Source organism: Magnolia sinica, chromosome 7 (genome assembly GCF_029962835.1).
Source record: "Magnolia sinica isolate HGM2019 chromosome 7, MsV1, whole genome shotgun sequence".
NCBI lineage: Eukaryota > Viridiplantae > Streptophyta > Magnoliopsida > Magnoliales > Magnoliaceae > Magnolia > Magnolia sinica.
The window spans coordinates 37,748,192-37,767,388 of NC_080579.1; the positions used below are offsets into that span (position 1 = coordinate 37,748,192).

Consider the following 19,197-nt stretch of genomic DNA (forward strand, 5'->3'; position numbering starts at 1 on the left):
CAACGTTGATCAAAGGCATTTTTTTAATCTAAACTTGGAGCTTGGAGGTAAGGTTATTTTTTCAAGCTAAGATCTACATTCTCTGCAAGTAATACCATGGAAAATAAACATCAAAGATTTGTGAAAATGGCACTTGACGGACAGAACTTTAATGTAAATAGAATATTTAGCCATTATTAGCTTTAGCTTATTGTGTTTTTTCTCTTTCATCTTTTGCAGTCACGAAAACATGATAGATCTATGGATTTTGCACTTGATCCATGCAGCTAAGATGTAGATTAAAAGTTTCTATCCCACTATTATCATTTAATTATTCATTTTTACCAGCATTTTCACATTCAAAATCAGATGGGCCATTTAACACAACTATTCTCAGCAAATAGAATTTTGCTCTAAAGAGGTTCCGTAGGGATCAAGATGAATGGACAATGCCTATATATAATTGTTGAATCAGCTGATTCAATAGCATTACCCATTCACATTAGGCAGTAGTTGGGCTCAGATTTGGATTGTAATTGCAGCTGATATTTTTTACGCCAGACTGCTTGATCACCCAGTCGGAAACCAAAAAGTGGTCCCGATTCCGGTCAAGCAACAATTGGGCATCAAATTGTAAATCATGCTCAAACCAAACATGTGGACATATTTGGGCCATATCCCTTTGGGCCATGGGCCATTCTCTTTACTTTGGCCTGACTTGGGCCGTGGGCCTCTTATTTCCCTTTTATTAGTTCTCTTTAATTTTGTTCCTTTTTACCCTCTATAAAGGAAGGACCTCTTGACAAACCAATCACCCTCCTACGCCCCGTACTTACTAGCTATTGACCTCCCTCCACAGCTTTCTTAATTCCGTACCAAATATCTAGATACACTTTCCAAGAAGGGCAATATTCGTCTTGGCCAAGTTCCTGAGACCTACAACCCCCCGCTTCCAACGGTCTGCAAACCTTGTCCCATTTGAGAAGATGGAACTTCCTATTTTCCACTGCCCCTTTCCAAAAAAGAATCCCTTCTCAACTTATCGAACCTATCCAACACAGCCTTGGGACACTTAAATAAGGACATGAAATAGACCAGCATATTAGCGAAAGTCGTCTTAATAAGGGAGATATGCCTGCCAAATGAAACATATCGACTTTTCCAAGATGTTAATTTTCTTTCAATCGTTTCAATCACTCTGTCCCACGGGTGTTTGGCCGGCTTCCCAATGCATAAATGGAGCCCTAGATACATTGCAAGAAAAGACTCCACTTTGCACCCGAAGATGGACATTAGCCCGCTTAAATCGTCCCCATTGACATGGATACCCAACATTTCCGATTTGGAGACGTTGATTTTCAAGCCCGACACTGCCTCAAAGCATACGGTAATTTTCCGAAGATTGTCAACTGACGTCAGATCCGCCCCACAGAAGAGTAACATATCATCCGCATACTGCAAGTGACTAATAAGGGGGCCACTGGCTAAAGGTTTGAATCCTATGAAGAGACCATTTTCCACACCTTTCGAAGCATCATGCTCAGGTCTTCTCCGACAACAACAATCTGATATGGGGATAAAGAGTCTCCTTGTCAAAGACACCAGGAAGCCCGAAAAAAAAAAAAAAAAAAAGCTACATGCACACAAGCTCTCATCCACTTCATTTCTCACCGCAACCCGATCTAAGCAACATGTACTCAAGAAGCCTCCAATCTTGATATCCAACTTGCACACAATCCCACTTCTCTTCTACCTAAATTTGGCATCCATGCATTCATTAGCAAAGCAGTGTCCAAGATTTGTCTGTTTGCAATAAATGCTCCTTGATTTTTCGAAATTATCTTAGGTAAGACTTTCCTGAATCTTGTAACAGGAATCTTTATAGGATCTTGTATGGGCCTCCTAGCAAGCTTATAGGTTAGAAATCTTTGAGTTTATCCGCACCTACAATTTTGGGGATCAAGGCAATGAAAGAAGCACCAAGCTTGGGAGAAAGGTGGCCATGCTCAAAAAATTCAAAGATGAAGTCCACCACGTCCTTTTTCACCACATGCTAGAACCAATGAAAAAATAAGGTAGGGAATCCATCCAGCCTCGGCGCCTTATCCCCACACAGAGTTGACCACCGCTTTGATCTCTTCTTTCAAAATTGACGCTTCTAGAGAGGAGACATTTGAAGTAGGAAGCGAATTGAACTTATCCAAATCAAGTCTCCCCCACTGTTCCCTTGACTGGAGATCTCATAAAATTGTACAATGGTATCACAAATTTTATCTTTGTCTGATATCCTAGCACCATCCACAAGAAGAAAAATTCTATTAGACCGGACTCGAGCAGTTGCAATACTATGAAAATATCATGTGTTTTTATCACCTTCCTTAAGCCACACCGCTCTCAACCTCTGACACCATTTAATCTCTTCTACAGAGCGGGCAACCATGGATAAAGAAAGAGTATCCCTTTTACCTCTATCTTTAGAAGACAAACTGCCATTCTTTTCTAACATATTTAGACTATTAATTTCTTCCTCTAATCTGTCGAACTCTGCTTGACGAGCCCCGAGAACTTCTTTCCTCCAAGTAATAAACTTGGATTTTAACATTTTCATTTTCTTGTGAAGCCTAAACCAGCAAATCGTTCAACCGAAAACAACCGCCACCATTCTACAACAAGGCGGGAATAAACTTCTATTTCCAGCCAATAAGCTTCAAATTTGAAAAGTCTCGGACCCCGGTTCTCCTCCAAAACAATGGGACGATGATCCAAGACGAACCTAGGGAGACTGGGCTATCTGACAGAGGGAATTTCCCAAGCCACTAAGTAGAAGCTAAAAATCTGTCCAACCGCATGAGGATCACATTAATCTACCCATTAGACCAAGTGTGACTCACCCCTTCCAATGGAAGATCGACCAAATCGTGCATGGCCACCCAGTCCCCAAAACTCCTCGTGTTATTACTAATCCAACCACTCATAGATTTTTGCAACAGAACCTAATGACGCTAAAATCCCCCCAATACACCACGAAAAAGCCCACCTCTATTTAACCTAATCCAGTTCAGTCCAAAACTGATCCCGAGGATTGTGACGGCAAGGGTCATAAACAACCGAAAAAAAACCCACTAAAAACCAGAAGAAATGTCGAGAAGCAGAATAGAAGAGAGAGATATAGAAACATGATCGATCATCTTCCATTTGTTTGATTTCCACGCAACCATAATCCCCCCAGCAGTCCCAACAGCATCCGTTAACACCCAAGCTTTCCCCAAACAGAATCTACCATACCTCTTTCGATCGCCTGCAACTTCATTTCTTGAATAGTAATAATATCAGCCTTCACCTTCCTACACCTTCTCCTTATCTGAGCCCTTTTAAACTTGCACCCCAGCCCACACACGTTCCAGGAGATAATAATCATTGGAGACTGACTTTGCCCATTCTTGCCATCTTCCCACCACTAGCTTTATTTGTAGATTCATAATTTATAGAACATTCGAGGCTGAGAAGCTCTCTCCAGCCCTTAGGAGATTTCCTCAGCTTTTATTGATGGGCCTATCATTGCCACATGCTCCCTCTGGACTTGACGTACTGAAGAAAATCAAACACATCTTCATCCATAGCTCCAGCTAACATGCCCACGAGATCTCCCACCCATCGAAACTATTCTTTTCAGATTTGAACCAGAAAGGATTGTTGATCGATAGTCACAACTGTGTTTGAAGTCGTTGCCTTCTATCCAATTCTGGAATTGAATCCATCCTTTAGTTTATCAGTGCACGAGGGTGTGACAACAACTAAGGCTTCTTCCATCAAATCATCCTTGGAGAGAAATCTATCAAGCGCCAACCCACCTAACACCGAAATGAAAGTCGTTGGAGAAGCCTCAAAGAGAAACCTCCCCTTCTCTACGATTAACATTCCTACATCTTGGCATGCAACAACTCCAAGGGTGTTAGGACCACCTGGGGGCTCATCAAGGTTCTAGAAGTCAACTCCCTAGAGATGAAAGTAGCGTCGACCCCATACTCGTCTATTACTTCGCGACAGGCCCTCTCGAGGATCTTTTTTCTGGAGGCTGTGTTCAGAGAATGAAACAAGTTGGGGATAGGTCCCTACGCATGTATATAAAGGAAGAACTCATGTATCGGTAGAGAATAACTTCTCATGTGCTGGGACTTGTAGCATAGGGTCACACATGGGATTTGCAAACACAAGTGACTTATTGTTATCACACCCATCTTGCCACTTTGGTTCAATCATTTGCACTCCTATGTTGCACTGCCTTGTGTCACCTATCGAACCATCCTCGTTGTTGATAGAGAAATCATCATCGCTGGAATCATAGCACGATACATCATCACCATTCGTTGTGAGCGAATCTTCGACGATGTTAACATCTTGCATAGCACCCGCAACTTCTGCCCTGTGATCCACCAAAATAACTGTGGGGATCAACACATTATCACTACCAGCTAGGTGATCTTTGACGCGTGGATTGGAAATCGTCGAGAAAAAAGGAACCATCTCTTTGATTTGACACGTGTCTCGATCCTATCTCTGGTCTTAGACAGCTATTTGAAAAGTCATCAAATCTAGAGCCAAAGCAAGCAACATGTTGACTCCACTGCTATTTAGTAAGCTTAGCTGAGGCTAAGAGCCTTTCAGAGATCCGTAGCACAAAGAAAAAAACGAGTGAATTTGACTCGCCCGTACTCCACCTACCCCCTCTCCGTCACTACACGCGTGACACGTCTCCCCTCTACGATCAATGCTCCACGGGAGATTCCACACGGTACACCATCTTCTTCTGCTCTTTAGATCTGATCACCTCCAACCACTACCTTCTCCTCACGGTTCCAAATGTTGCCCCACCTCAATAGACACACCCCTGGTTCCTCCTTCTACACCAGTAGATTTAGTTGTTTGTCCCCAACTGCCACTGCGATGGAAGATGGAAACCCCCCGACTCGCCTCCTCACCTTGATCTTGGCAACACCCAACTCCTAGCCATTTTTTGTTTCCGGATCAACCATAAAAACCTCCCCTAAACAAAATCCAATAGCCATGAAGAAATCGTTAAACCAGAATTCAAGAGGTTTGAAGCAGGCCCCTCGCACCAGATTTGAGAAATTTAGTGAGGCCTTGATTAGTATTGGATTTACTTGTACTCAGTCAGACAATTCAATGTCTGTTAAGCGGCGTGTCCAAGACATTATCATTGTCAATGTGTATGTGTATGATATTATTGTTACAAATGATGGTGTTGGTGGGATCTTTGAATTGAAGATCTATCTAACGAGGTTTTTTACATCAAAGATTTGGGTCTATTAAAATATTTTCTTTCACTAAAGTCTATTGTTTGACAAATGGTATTAATTTATCTTAGCAAAAATATACTCTTGATCTTTTGACTACTAGTAATCGGTGCCAAACATCTTGATTTCTTCTTAGAGCTTAATCAGAAGCTTCGGGCTGATAATGGGTAACTTCTTCATGTTCATTGCATGTACCAACGCTTGGTTAGTCGGTTGATATATTTGAATATTACTTGTCATGACCTATCTCATGCAATCAGTCTAGTGAGTCAATTTATGTATGCTACTCACTCCAGTCACCTTAAAGCTTTTTGTCGTATTCTTTGCTACATTGTCTTCTCCAGGTCGTGGCATCCCAATTAGTTGTAATAATAATCTAAATATTGAAGGTTATTCCAAAGCAAACTAGGCAGGTTCTCCTGATGATCGTCGTTCTACGACAGGATATTGTACCTTTTTTGGAGAGAATCTTGTTACGTGGAAGACCAAGAAGCAAACCGTTATTGCGCAATCCAGTGCAGAGGGTGAGTATCGCGCTATGGCGAATGGTGCATGTGAAATCTTGTGGCTGGAAAGTTTTGTCGCTAAGTTAGAATTTCCAAGGAATACTCTTATGCCCATGTTGTGACAATCAGGCTGCCATTCATATCGCTTCCAATCCCATTTTCATGAGCGAATAAAACATATTAAAGCCGATTGTCATTGTATTCGTGAGATGGTTGCCGGTGGCGAAATTTCTACTCCCTTTGTCCCTTCTATTGAACAATTTACTAATATCTTCACTAAGGCTCTTTCAGTTGAAGTGAGACGACGTATTCAAGGCAAGCTAGGCATGATTGATATCCGTGCCTCAACTTAAGGAGTGTTGACATAATTGGGCCATATCCCTCTAGGCCATGGGCCATTCCCTTTACTTTAGGCCTGACTAGGGATTGACTAGGGTCGTGGGCCTCTTACTTCACTTTTATTAGTTCTCTTTTATTTTGTTCCTTTTTTACTCTTATTTCTAAAGGGTAGTTTATGTAATATTGTCATTCACTAATATATAAAGAGAGAGAGTTAGACATTCAACTCCCTCTCTAAGTTTCCCTTCTTACCAAGTTCTTTATTTCCTTTGACAAAGCTCATCCAAGGGCCCTAATCAAAGATCTAACAAATTCAACCATCCAAATCTACAATCTAGACCATCCGACCATCTGGATTAGCCTGCGTGACTATCTGGATCAAATTAAGGGGATGACAGATAACGACCCAAATCAATGTTAAGATTGAATGGCTTGCTCCAAAGTCTATATGATTAGTTACTTAATTAGTTTTTTTGAGTTTAAGTATGCTATGACATGTCAAACAAGTTTCCCTCTAGTATTTTTGTCATATTTTACAGGCCACTTTTGGCGTATCAAACAATGTCTAAGTGATATGAGCTTGGACATGTTTGAAAGCCTATTGAGGTGGATTTGAAATGATCCTGGGATTATGCAATTCCAATATATCCTCTAACTAGGAAGCGACCATAACCCAATGCCTTAGCATTAAGAGGGAAATGGCGGTCTAGTAAAAGTGGGAGTTTAGTCCATCGAGGAGGCTCACTGTAAGGTCATTATTTCGTTTTCTTAGTCAAGGGGTTTGAAGCAAGATTTTAAATGTCGTTTCCATGCAAAATTTCACACCTTTGTGAATGCGATATTTCTCAGGAAATACCGGGCAATTTTTTAATATGCTGTTTGAGGGAAACTTCAGGAAAATGGTGGAATTTTTCATTGAAACTTCAAGAGATGTTAGAAGACTACACGATACACACTTAGGACTCAAAACATTACAAAAGAACTATGCATAATTATTTTCCATTGTTTAGGAGAAAAAAACTATGCATTGTAGGTCATAAGTGATGCAATTATATCCAAAATGAGTTTATATCATTTAAATGGCATAAAATATGAGCAATAAAACACAAATAATACAACCAACAACTAAAAAGAGCAAAAAATATTTGGCTGTCTCAACTAAAAATGAAGTAACGAGGCTGCTCGAAGTTATCGCCTCTATCCCTATTGGGGCAGCCATAATATTGATACTCCACTTAACCATGGTATAGTATCCAACCCATGAGGTGATGGCAAGCCATGTATTCTTGAATATGTCAACGGTACTCATCTTGTAAAACCCGTATCCTAGATTGTACTGTTCCGTAGGCTTCCACGGTACTCCCGGTCGAATTTCGGCGACCCGCGATCTGTTAACGGCGTTTGCGCACGACCCTGAGTCGTATCCGGTATTCTAGAGTCGGCTCAACCCGAGACTTGTACCCTAGCGACCGCGCCGTCGCTGCGGTTTCGACGCCGCGTATTACCCGCCGAGGCAATACCCAGGCTAGGAGATGTGGGCCTGCGTTCAGTTCGAGAAAACGTCAGGCATTTGCAAACCCAAGAGAACATCACATCAATCCCATCAATCAAGTACACATCATGTCAAGTACAAGCAACCCCCCAAAGTTATCTCTCTCTCTCTCTCTCTCTCTCTCTCTCACACACACCCTTACATGTCAAGTACACATCACTCACCTTTTCACCCATCACTCACCTCTTCACCCATCACACCCATCTCTCTCTGCTTACATCTCTTTTCTCTCTCATTTCCCTTCTCCATTAGCAAGCTTGGACATCCATGGCTTCCACCCCATTTCAACCCATCACATGCACCATCTCCCCCATCCCAACCCTCCAAATCTCATCTTGACCATTGAATCGCATCCCTTAGAGCTCTAGGACGCGTTGGTGGAAGAAGGAAGAAGAGATCAAAGGTGGGTGTCTTTCTAGGATTAGAATTGTATTTTTGCTTGGATTTGATTATTTGAGGGCCCACTTATGGTGGGACCCATCTTGATGTATGCCTTATATCAAAGAGGGGCCCATAGTGGCAGGGTCCCTCCCATCTCCACCGTTCTCTCTCTCTCTCTCTCTCTCTCTCTCTCTCTCTCTCATATGTTGTAGACCCCACTAAGATGTATGCATCCACGTTGTCCAACTGTGGGCCGCCCACTGTCCAGCGGCAGCAGCCCACCTTGCTGCTGACCGGCTTGGATGAAGGGGAAATATAAATATCAGTTTAATCGTGGGGTGGCCCACTCACTTAGGACCCACCTTGATGACGTGTTGGGTCCACCGTCCAGCACGTGGGACGTGGACCCACTTGGATGATGTTTAATGTGTTGCATCCACCACCGTCCAGTAATGGACGATGGAGCCACATAATGTATGAATTTTATCTAACCGTCCATCTACCTATCAGTGGGAAGCTAATTGGCTGAAGTACCTCACACCAGCTATATAGCATGTGTGGAGTGACGTCAGCAAGTTCTGGGTCCCACATGAGGTCTGTATTACATCCAAACCGTCCGTCCACTTTGCATTAGCGTCAGCAAAGTTCTGTGTGTCTGATATGAGGTAGGTGTTGTACTCAAACCGTCCGTGCGGGACCCACTCCACACGTGCTGCACGTGTGGAGGTGGGGCCCACTAGAGGTATGCATTGTATATTTACACCATCCATTTTGGACTGTGCCACATGTGGGGCCTACTTTATGGTGTGGGTTTCAACCCCATCGTCCAGTTGTTGGACGGTGGCAACCCACCATGATATATGTTTTTTTTCCCAAGCTGTCTGTCTGTTTTGGACGTGGGACCCACCCCACACGTGCTGTACGTGTGAGGGTGGGGTCCACCTTGCTTTATGTATTCTGTACCTGCACCGTCCATCTCTGGATGGTGTTGTGTGGAGCCCAACCGTGATGTATCTGCTATCCTAGCCGTCCGTTCGTTCTGGACGGGCGGGGCCCACGTTGATGTACTTATTATATCCCTACCGTCCATCTGATTTTCAGGACGGTGGGTCCCACTGCTGACTGAAGTCAGCAAGTTATGTGGGGCCCACCATGATGTATTGTTGTATCCAAACCGTCCAAGGGACGGTGGGCTCCAGCAACTAAGCTGCCTATTGACGTCAGCAAGTTCTGTGGGTCCCCTTGATATATATGTTATATCACACCGTCCATCCATATGACGTGGCCCACATGATGTATGTTTTAGACCCACACTGTCCGCCTGTTCTGCCACCGTGGGACCACCGTGATGTAATTGTTTCATCCACACCGTCCGGCACTATCTGGACGGTGCTGGACTACTTGGATAGTGCTGTGGACCCCATACATGATCTATGTATTTTATCCATGTTGTCCAGCAGTGCGGGCCCCACATGTGTGTGGACCCCACCATATGATGTGTTTGATATTTTCCATGTCGTCCATCTGACAGGCTATGTGGGGCGCACCGTGATGCATTTGTGATCCACACCGTCGATCTATCAGGTGGACCACACTACAGAAATCGATAGGAGATTGAACGTCCACCATTGAAACCTATAGACATCACAGGAGTTCTGGATCAATATAATAATTATTATTATAATAATATATATAATATATATAGTGGGTGGGCTACACCTACGTGGACCCACATGAAATATGTGTTGTATTCACCACCGTCTAGCAATGGACGGTGGGGCCACATGACATAAGTGTTGTATCCTCAACATCCAGAGGACGCAGGACCCACCCACTTGCTAATGTATGTGTTGGGGTTTTATCAGCACCGTCCATCATCCACAGGACGGTGGGACCACTTGAAGTAAGTGTTGAAATCTGCTGTATGTGTTTCAACCAAGCCGTTCATCTGTTTCATCAATGCCGTCCATCTGTTTTGATGTGGGAGGTGGGGCACACCTTGCTGTATGTATTATGCATCCACACAGTCCACTGTGTGGGACGGTGTGACCTACTGTGATATATGTGTTTAATCCACATCGTCCAGTCAGCGCTGGACAATGTTTGGATGGTGCTGATTTACCTGGACAATGTTTGGACAGTGTTGATCATCATTAGTGGGCCATGTGCCCCATGGAATGATACTATACAATGATACACATGTTACACCTGCAACTAGTGAAATGATTTTTGGTGTGGTCCAAGCTCATTTATGGCCCATTGGTGCGGCCCATCCATGAGGCCCATCATGATGTATCTTTGGCCCATGAGCGGGGCCCACCTGTTGCATATTTATGGCCCATTGGTGCGGCCGATTTGATGTATATTGAGGCCCATGGGTTATGGCCCATTATGATGTATATTGAGGCCCATGGGTCGTAGCCCATTGTAATGTATTTGAGGCCCATGAGTCGTAGCCCATTGTGATGTAATTGAGGTCCATGGGTCGTGGCCCTTGGGTATATTAGGCCCGTGTATGCAGCCCACCATGATGTATGTATTGTATATCTATGTTGTCCATTCATGCGGCCCACCGTGTTGTATGTATTGTATATCTATGCTATCCATTCGTGTGGCCTGCCGTGATATATGTATTGTATATCCATACCGTCCATTTGTGCGGCCTGTAGTGATGTATTCGCGGCCCATATGATGGGGCCCAGTGTGGTATATTTGTGGCCCATTGATGAGGCCCAAAGTGCTGTATTCATGGCCCATGTGGTGAGGCCCAATGTGACGTTTATACGGCCATGTGTGAGGCCCGATGTGTTGTATATGAGGCCCATATGATGAGGCCCATTGTGATGTATTTCCGACCCATTTGGTAAAGCCCATGGTGGTGTATATTGGGCCATTGTGAGGCCATGAGCCCACTATATGTTATGTTGGGCTCTATGTGGGCCACTCCTTGGGAGCAATAATGGTTAAATGTCCACATTGATGGGCGATGATGGTTAAATGTCCACATTGTGACCTCCCCTTAGGCCCTTTGTGAGGCCAATTCTGATTGTCGAGGCCAATTCCGATTGTCGAGGCCAATTCCGATTGTCGAGGCCGATTCCGATTGTTGAGGCCGATTATCGAAACCGATTCTGATTGTCGAGGCCGATTCCAATTGTCGAGGCCGATTCCGATTGTTGAGGCCGATTTCGATTGTCGAGGTCCATCCCGATTATCGAGGCTAATTTTGATTATTGAGGCCAATTCCGATTATCGAGGCCGATTCCAATTCCAATTGTAGAGGCCGATTCAGATTGTCGAGGCCGATTGTTGAGGCCGATTCCGATTCTGATTGTCGAGGCCGATTATCAGTGTCGGTTGTCGATACCAATTATGAGTATGTGACAACATAGCATCATGATACATGCCCATACGCATCATTTGCATGTTTGTTATGAGGTGGTTGACCATTGCATATGTCATAGGGCAGGTTGTTTATGGGACTCCCTGATAAAGAGAGTTGCCCCACATGAGCCCGTGGTACACCCGGGTTTGATGCATGACTGGATGGTATGACTCATGCATCTCGCATTTTGTGATATGACCACCGTACGCCCTAGCGACATCAGGGCCTTAGCTTCCACAGACATATCGTAGATGGCCAGATAGGACACCGGAAATCTGTTCTACATGGAGTGTTATAGATTCCTTAGGTGAAAGTCCCAGAACCCTCTTGGTTCCAGAGGTTGCTCCAACATCTAGACCGAGTGGATGCATGAGCGCATGAGGGCCATATACCGTTAGGCCACGTCTCCCACTGTGTCGTGGTCGGTTGGAAGGGGGTACGGCCGTACCTGCTCAAGAGGAGGGGGCAATGCTAGGCTGAGTCTGACCAACTCGAGGAATGGGTTCGCTATCAACGAGCCGGGCCCGATATTGGTAGGCGGATAGTGAGGTCTCTTCCACTCACCTTGTTGCGCACGATGGGGTGGTAATCTAGTTTGGAGTGTAATAGACCGCGGTGATTTCCTAGAGAGGAATCGTACTGATGTGGACTTATTGAGCAGGAGTTGCATACTCATTCATTCATTCATTCACTATCCACTCGGGCTGGTGGTGCGCAACTATTTGTTACGTGTACTTTCGAATGGCCAGGATTTTGGTTGGGCGCGCGACTAACCTGAGATCAGCAGTCTACTACATTGAGTCTGGCCATCCAAATTTAGGTATGGGACTGGTTTGGATAGAAGGCCCTTGTGATGGACCCCATAGCCTGCGATACTACGTACTATCATCCCGACTTCACTCCAGCTTGGTCATTTCATTCGCACCGCATATTGCATTGCATCCGCAACATTTAGCATTTTAGGTTGTCATGTTTCTGCATTGATATGGCTGTTAGCATTCATGTCTTGCATCGCATAGCCTTGGTACGACTGATGGCACTCATGGACTTACCAGTATATTTCCGCTTACTCTGATATCGTATGATTCATGATCATGTTAGTATTTCCGCTTACTCTGATATCGTATGATTCATGATCTTGTTAGTATTTCTGCTTACTCTGTTATCGTATGATTCATGATCTTACCAGTATTTCCGCTTATATTTATATACTTGGCACGTGTATCGCACACACCTACACCACCCTCTAAGCTTTCTATAAGCTTATGCACGACTAGATGCGTGCAGGTGGCGTTAGGTTGCAGCAGAGTTAAGCATGGAGCGTGCAGCGATCTTCTGGAGCTTTGATTTTGTCATATGTATTTCCCTTTCAGCACTATATTTAAATGTTTATATTAGTGGATATGTGATGATGCTGTTGCCTTTGTGATTTGGGTGAACTTGTGGTTATGCTTATTACGAGTTAAATGTACATTGGAAAATCCTCCTTGTAGGATCCCAAATCGGAAGTCTGGTGTATGGATGCTGGGAGCCGAGAATGGGGTCCTACGGAGGCTATCGGCACCGGATTCGGCGATCGGAAATTTTGTGAGCCCGGTTTTCGAGCTTGGGGCGTGACACATCCTAAGCAATGTGCACCAGTATGCCCATCGCTAGATACAGTAGTCATTGTAACTATCATAGTTAAGGTATTTTGTATCGGTAACAGTGGTCGTAACGGTCACCACCAGTATCGATACAGGTATCAGTCATAATGGCCGATACGGTGGCGTAACAACCGTTACAACCCCTGTAACAGTTGAAAATTTTCTTTTGCCTGAAAAATTCTGAAAAAATATCTAGAAAATCCAGAATAATATAAATATTCTAAATATGTATTCATTTTTTCTTTTGAACATGTTTATGGTAGTGTAACGATTCACTCTTTAGTGAGAGTGTTGTATTGAGCTATCTAGTGAATTTGCGAACATGATTATATGTCTCTAATGTTTCCACATCACAATCAAGCACTAAAACTAGAGAGAAAAAAAAAAAAAAAAAGAAAAGAGAGGCATGAATACTTCTTTTTCATTTTTATTTTATTTTTTTAAATGCCCCTTAAAGCTTCGCCCAAATCACTTCAATCTACGGTTTTAAACTTAAAAACTATAATAAGAGTGGTCGAAATATGTTGTAAAATGATCTAGGAGATTTCTTGGAATCAGAAAAGTGAAAAAAAAAATTAAAAATGATGAGATGAATTTAAATAGAAAAAAAAATGGTCATTTTCGACCATTACAGGGGTAATAATCGTTATGCCCCGTAACAGTCGATACGGTTCCAAAAAACTAACTGCCTCATTTCACCCTGTATTGTGTAACGGTCATGGCCATTTCCTATACGTATCAGTCTTTACGGGCGTATCATAACGGATACGGAACATGTTGATCATAGTTGCTCCTATGCCATCACTAGTGTGGATGCATTGTGGTGCGATTAGACACCTCCATACCCATATCTATGTCCATATCCATACCCATATGGCCATATCCCAATGGCACTAGTGTGGATGCGTGTGGTGTGGTTGAACACCTCCATTCCCATATCCATATCCTAGTTACATCTTTCATAGCCATACACTTTCCCATATCTGTAGGCTAACTCATGACCATGACAATCGCCAAATGACTGTGTCACAGCTACTAAAGGTTTCTCATCCTATAGCCATACAAGCCATATCCAGAAGGCAAAATGGACTTGGAGTTCTCCTGCCCACCACTAACATCAATGGCCGAAGGCAACATGTAATCAGTGTTGTCAAAATCCTACAATTTACAATTTATGATATATGATTTGAGTTGAATCTTAAGCAAAACGATTTGAATCCCACGTCGAATCCCTTTTCATTTGAATCCTACAATTCTATGATTTGAATCCTATCAATTACAATTCAAATCCTGATTTACGATTCAAATGATACTTGTTTCTCTTCTATTTTAAGCTTTACTTCCCTTTCATTTTATACTTTAAAATTGGTGGGAGGCTTTTAGAATCGTTTAGAAAAGGTAAGTTATTTTATTTGTTATTTATAAGAGATTAAATGATATATATTCTCTTCAACATTAAATCATAGAACTCTTTTTATGATTTCTTACTTCGTAATTGGTTGAAACACCAAATTGATGTAAGAGTTATCTCGAATGTTTTTATGGATGGTTACCATCATGTGACTTAAATGAATTGTGGAGTTTTAGAAGTCAAAATATCTTCTTCTTTTTTCGTCTACAGTATCAAATGCCGCTTTTCCAACATGATTCTACATACAAAAAAGGAACCAAGAACATAAATTATTGATGGATCCTTGTACGTTTTTTAAAGGAAATTTCTTTAAAGACAAAAACATGAAGGGAAGATAAGAATCCTATAACACTATCATGACATGGTATTGCTTAGTGCATATTGATGGTAAAAGGATGATTATTGAGTTTTAAAAAATCTGATTTATTTATTTATTTTTCGTATTTTTTCAATTTTTTTACAAAAATTGAAAAATCTTACGATTTATGATACAGTTTGCAATTCGATATGATTCAATCCCTATTACGATTTGCGATACGATAATGATTTTGATAAGATTGCATGTAATAGACTTTTCCTTTGGTGTTTCGTTCCGAAACCTCTCTCAAACTCAAATTCTCCATGAAATCTGTTTTTTGATGTAATAGAACTCAAGTGGAGTTGTTAAAAGTTAAAACAGAGCTGTGAAGGAACTACCCAAGAAAGATTGCGCAAAAACAACTTTTACTTTTATTTTATTATTATTATTATTATTTTACGGAAGTTGCTTCAGAACTTGTGAGTGTTTGAATCCAAACAATCAATCTTATAACTAAACACAAGCAGATATATCGCTATAGTCTCGATTTCAAGAGAGAGACATGGACGGATGAGTTTGGTTGTTCAACCAAAGTGAAAGGACAGCCACCCATCGGATGGTCAATCAGCTTGGGAAGATCAACCACATCGGAAAAATCATGCATTTCTGGAGAAATTCTGCTACCACCTTTTTCATAAGAAAACCAGTGTCATTGCAATGCATTGCTTCTGGGTAACAACCTAGCACACCCTTGGCACTTTGAAACCCAACTGAGTTTATTAATTGTGGCACATTGCTTCCAGAAAATGCACTAGCACACCCTTGCTCAATTGTCACCACAATCAGGTTTACAATTTGTGCCACATAGCTTCTAGGGAACACCCTATCTTGAACAATAAACTTTACAAAAGTTTGACAACCAGCTGCCTAATCTCCTCATTTTGTTGGGCTGAGAACTGGCAGGTGCAAATACACAACTAAATAAGGTTTGAAAGATCTTGACATCTTTTCACATATTTTATGCTATTTTTGTATCCTCATAGTTTTTACTCCAATGAAAAAACAAAACCCATGAATTGGGTACCGAATCCAATTTCAGTATAGAAGGTATTGATTTTTCTTGAAGTTACTTTGTTTATTTCTTTACTACTAGTTCTTTTTGTTCCTTTTTCTTCTCTAACCTTGGGAAGTACAATATTAATCTGCATCCCTAGATCTATACTTTTTTTGAGTTTCATTGTTATTTTTTTACTACATGATTTTATTTTTATTTTTCATTTCTTTTCTTTAATCATGGAAAGTAAAATCAGAATCCTAATCCATGAATCTTCTATGTAGTTTATCACTAACTTGCTCTTTGAGCATATAGTATAGTGTGTTTCTTACAGCTTGATATTCTTCATGTTTGTTTTGCATTAAATGCATAGCCCATTTCACTAAAAGTTAATATAAAGATCCAGAATGCTTCCCACCAGCAATGTAGCAGTACCATGTTTGAGGGAAACAAGCATAAGGTTTAGTGCAGTTAATTGGCATAGGAACATAAACAGGGTGATGGCCCAATATGAATAATGTCTAGCTGACCCAGGAGACGTGGATAGGGGGATTACAATCTAGGTATTACAGTTCCATATGCTCCAAGAATAGTTCTAACGAGCACAGAAAGCACTAGCGTAACTCACACAGAAGTACTGCACTACCACATCAGTCATCATCATCATCACAGCTTTGATCCAGCTATTGGGGTGGGTTAGCTTTACGAATCTTGTTTTTTCCAAAAATTCCTATGCAAGTCCCTATCTTTTTATCTTTCAATATGTTATGGGATTGAAGAACTTACCGTGCAGAGAAGGGCAAGTGTTTCCTTCCAAGAGTTCAGAGGCCTGGTATTAACAAGGTTCATGAGATCATTGTTCACCATTGCAGAGACAATCTGAACATGGATAAAAAGTACAGGGTGAGAGGCAATCTATATATCAGTGTACAACCACAACTGTATTACATTTCTGAATATAAAGATGCATTTTGCAAATTCTAAGGTTCTGTAAGAAGTCCAGATTGCTTTGCCCTTCAATGAAACAGAAGCACTCCAATGAAGATAAAAGCAGTAAAAAACTAATCCTTACCTTCAAGTAAGATGAAGGACTTCTCTTAAGATACTGATCACGAGTGTTCTCCCACAAGGTAGCACCACCCACATGAGCTATAACTAAAGCATCAGCCATTCTATTTGCGGAGATGCACTGTGAAACTGCTCCCTTGTAGTCTCCAACAACTAAAGCACATTGAATTCCCTCATCAAATGAGTCAGAGCTTTCTGCCAGTTCTTGCAGTTCCGTTTCTTGTTCTCCATTGGGTATAACATCACCACCAACTTTAAAGTCATCACCAGAAAGTGAAAAACGTGGATCTGCTTTAGGGGTCTCTAGGTTGTTAAAGAAATCTTCCCCATTATCAGTAGTGAATAAACTGCCTTCTCCACTATCCATCAACGCTGCTTTGTTTGTGGTCCTCTCATCAAGACTTAGAGTGTTAGTTATTTCCTGGACAAGTTCATCTTGTAAGTTCTCATCTCCTTCAGTGGGAACACTGAAACCAAGGTGGGCGAGTAGCTTCGTCCTAGCTGTCCCATCATCATCAAACATAACCTTCAAGAAACCCCATGTTTCTCTGTCATCTTCTGTTCTGCTCAACACAACAAAAAAGTGTTAACTGCAAATATGAGTCACTGTTACTTGGAATGTAATAGTGATTAACTTTTGAGGTGTATCCATTGTGTTGTTAACGTACTTGGACTCCTGAGATTTTGTATCACATAAAATCCTTAATGAAGACTTTTCCCCATTTTGTACTGCAGCTTCAAATTCAGTGGAACGGCTCACTAAACCAAGTTCAGTGACTATATTATGCACATAAACCTGAGAAAGGAGAGGGGCCAGGGAACCATAGAGCGACATAAGACGTGACCACAAGGCTATCTACACCATATGACCCAAAGCAGCTCAAGAATGCAATATAAAATCCCAAAGCAGCTCACGAACCTCAAGGCTTACCTCAGAATTTCCAGAGGGAGCACCTGCAGTTGATAAGCTAGGGCGAAATGAAACCAGCTTTCCTCCAAAACCAAAAGATGCCCCCACTGGACGTTTCAACCACTTTGGGGCCCTCAAATTCACTGCAGAAATAAAACCGAGGAAAGGTAAAAAGAAATATCGAAAGACAAGATTAGGAGAAGAATTATCAACTATCAGAAAAGGTGATGAAGTCCAAAAGGGAAAAGGGAAAAAGGTCAACACTCCAGAAAATTAACTGAATTAGATGCATTGTAGGTGCTCATAGAAAAATGGTTCTTCTTCGTGTAAAAGAAGGAATTCAGATAAAGTTTACATGCTCCATAATAGTAAAGCCGGTGCTCAATCACTTCCCTCACACTATCATAATATTTGTGAAAATAATCGGTATAATAAACCAATCCAAAAATAGCAATTACAAATGAGATAAACGTATATTATCATCAACCGCAATGTACAAAAAAGTGACCAGCGAAGATGGATTAACAACACTTAAATAGTATAAGTTGGAATATACAGTCAGAGCATGAGGATAAGAGAATAAACAGAACATTCATAATCATCATCACCATAGCTTTGTCCCAGAAATTTGAGGTCAGCTTTATAATCTTGCCAATCATTCTTACAGCCCTGTCCTCAGTAATTGAACAAGCCCACAGATCCACCAGTAAATAAATAAAAATGGTTGACATGACAAAATTAACTTCAAACTCGTAGATATGCTACTAAATTAGATTGAAACCGCAAAAAATGAGATGGCAAATTAAACTTGAAAACAAGGAATTTCGTAAATTCATAGTGGGAGATGATGTAGAGATGACTATCAAAGGCTTGCAAATCTCATGTCTAAGGACGGTTTATTATAGTTTCCAACCAAACAAGACGAGCATTCAAGCAACAGTGCTTTCCAATCCTCCAGTCAGTTCTCATCATTACCGCTACAACTGCCATATCATTATTGCCATAGATCAGGCCATCGACAGGCCAGGCTTGAGCTTGGGCCAGGCCAAAGTCTGTCCAATAATGGCCTGTAAAGTAAAAACCTAGTCCCAGGGTCCAGACATACCATGACAAACAGGGCCAAACCCAACCTGTGAAGATTATGTACAACCTGAGCCCGAGTCTGGCCTGGGCCGAAGCCTGCCCACCCACTTTTGTGCAAATCCGGCATGTCCATTAGGTGTATCCCATCATGCATGATGTATGCCAAACATGTCCTAGACAGGCTGAGCTGACGGTCTTGAACAAAACCCGAGCCTAGCCCATTTATTAAACGGACTTAAATGTTAGGCCCGGGCCTGGCCCTCGGGCCTA

The 19,197-nt window shown here is 41.9% G+C and overlaps 1 protein-coding gene across 9 annotated transcripts in view; it reads right to left on the reverse strand.

Annotated features, from left to right (window-relative positions):
- Nucleotides 1-19,197, reverse strand: part of LOC131251296 (protein transport protein SEC31 homolog B) — a 100,109-nt gene that overhangs the window by 39,411 nt on the left and 41,501 nt on the right. For all 9 annotated transcript variants that reach the window (XR_009173724.1, XR_009173723.1, XR_009173722.1 and 6 more), the window contains exons 11-14: nt 17,866-17,987; nt 17,603-17,730; nt 16,939-17,497; nt 16,653-16,745 (exon numbers count right to left, since the gene is read on the reverse strand). Coding sequence is in view for 6 of the 9 variants with exons in the window: in XM_058251929.1 (XP_058107912.1) it covers nt 16,653-16,745; nt 16,939-17,497; nt 17,603-17,730; nt 17,866-17,987 (902 nt within the window). In the remaining 3 variants the exon portion in view is untranslated. The remainder of the gene's footprint in view (nt 1-16,652; nt 16,746-16,938; nt 17,498-17,602; nt 17,731-17,865; nt 17,988-19,197) is intronic.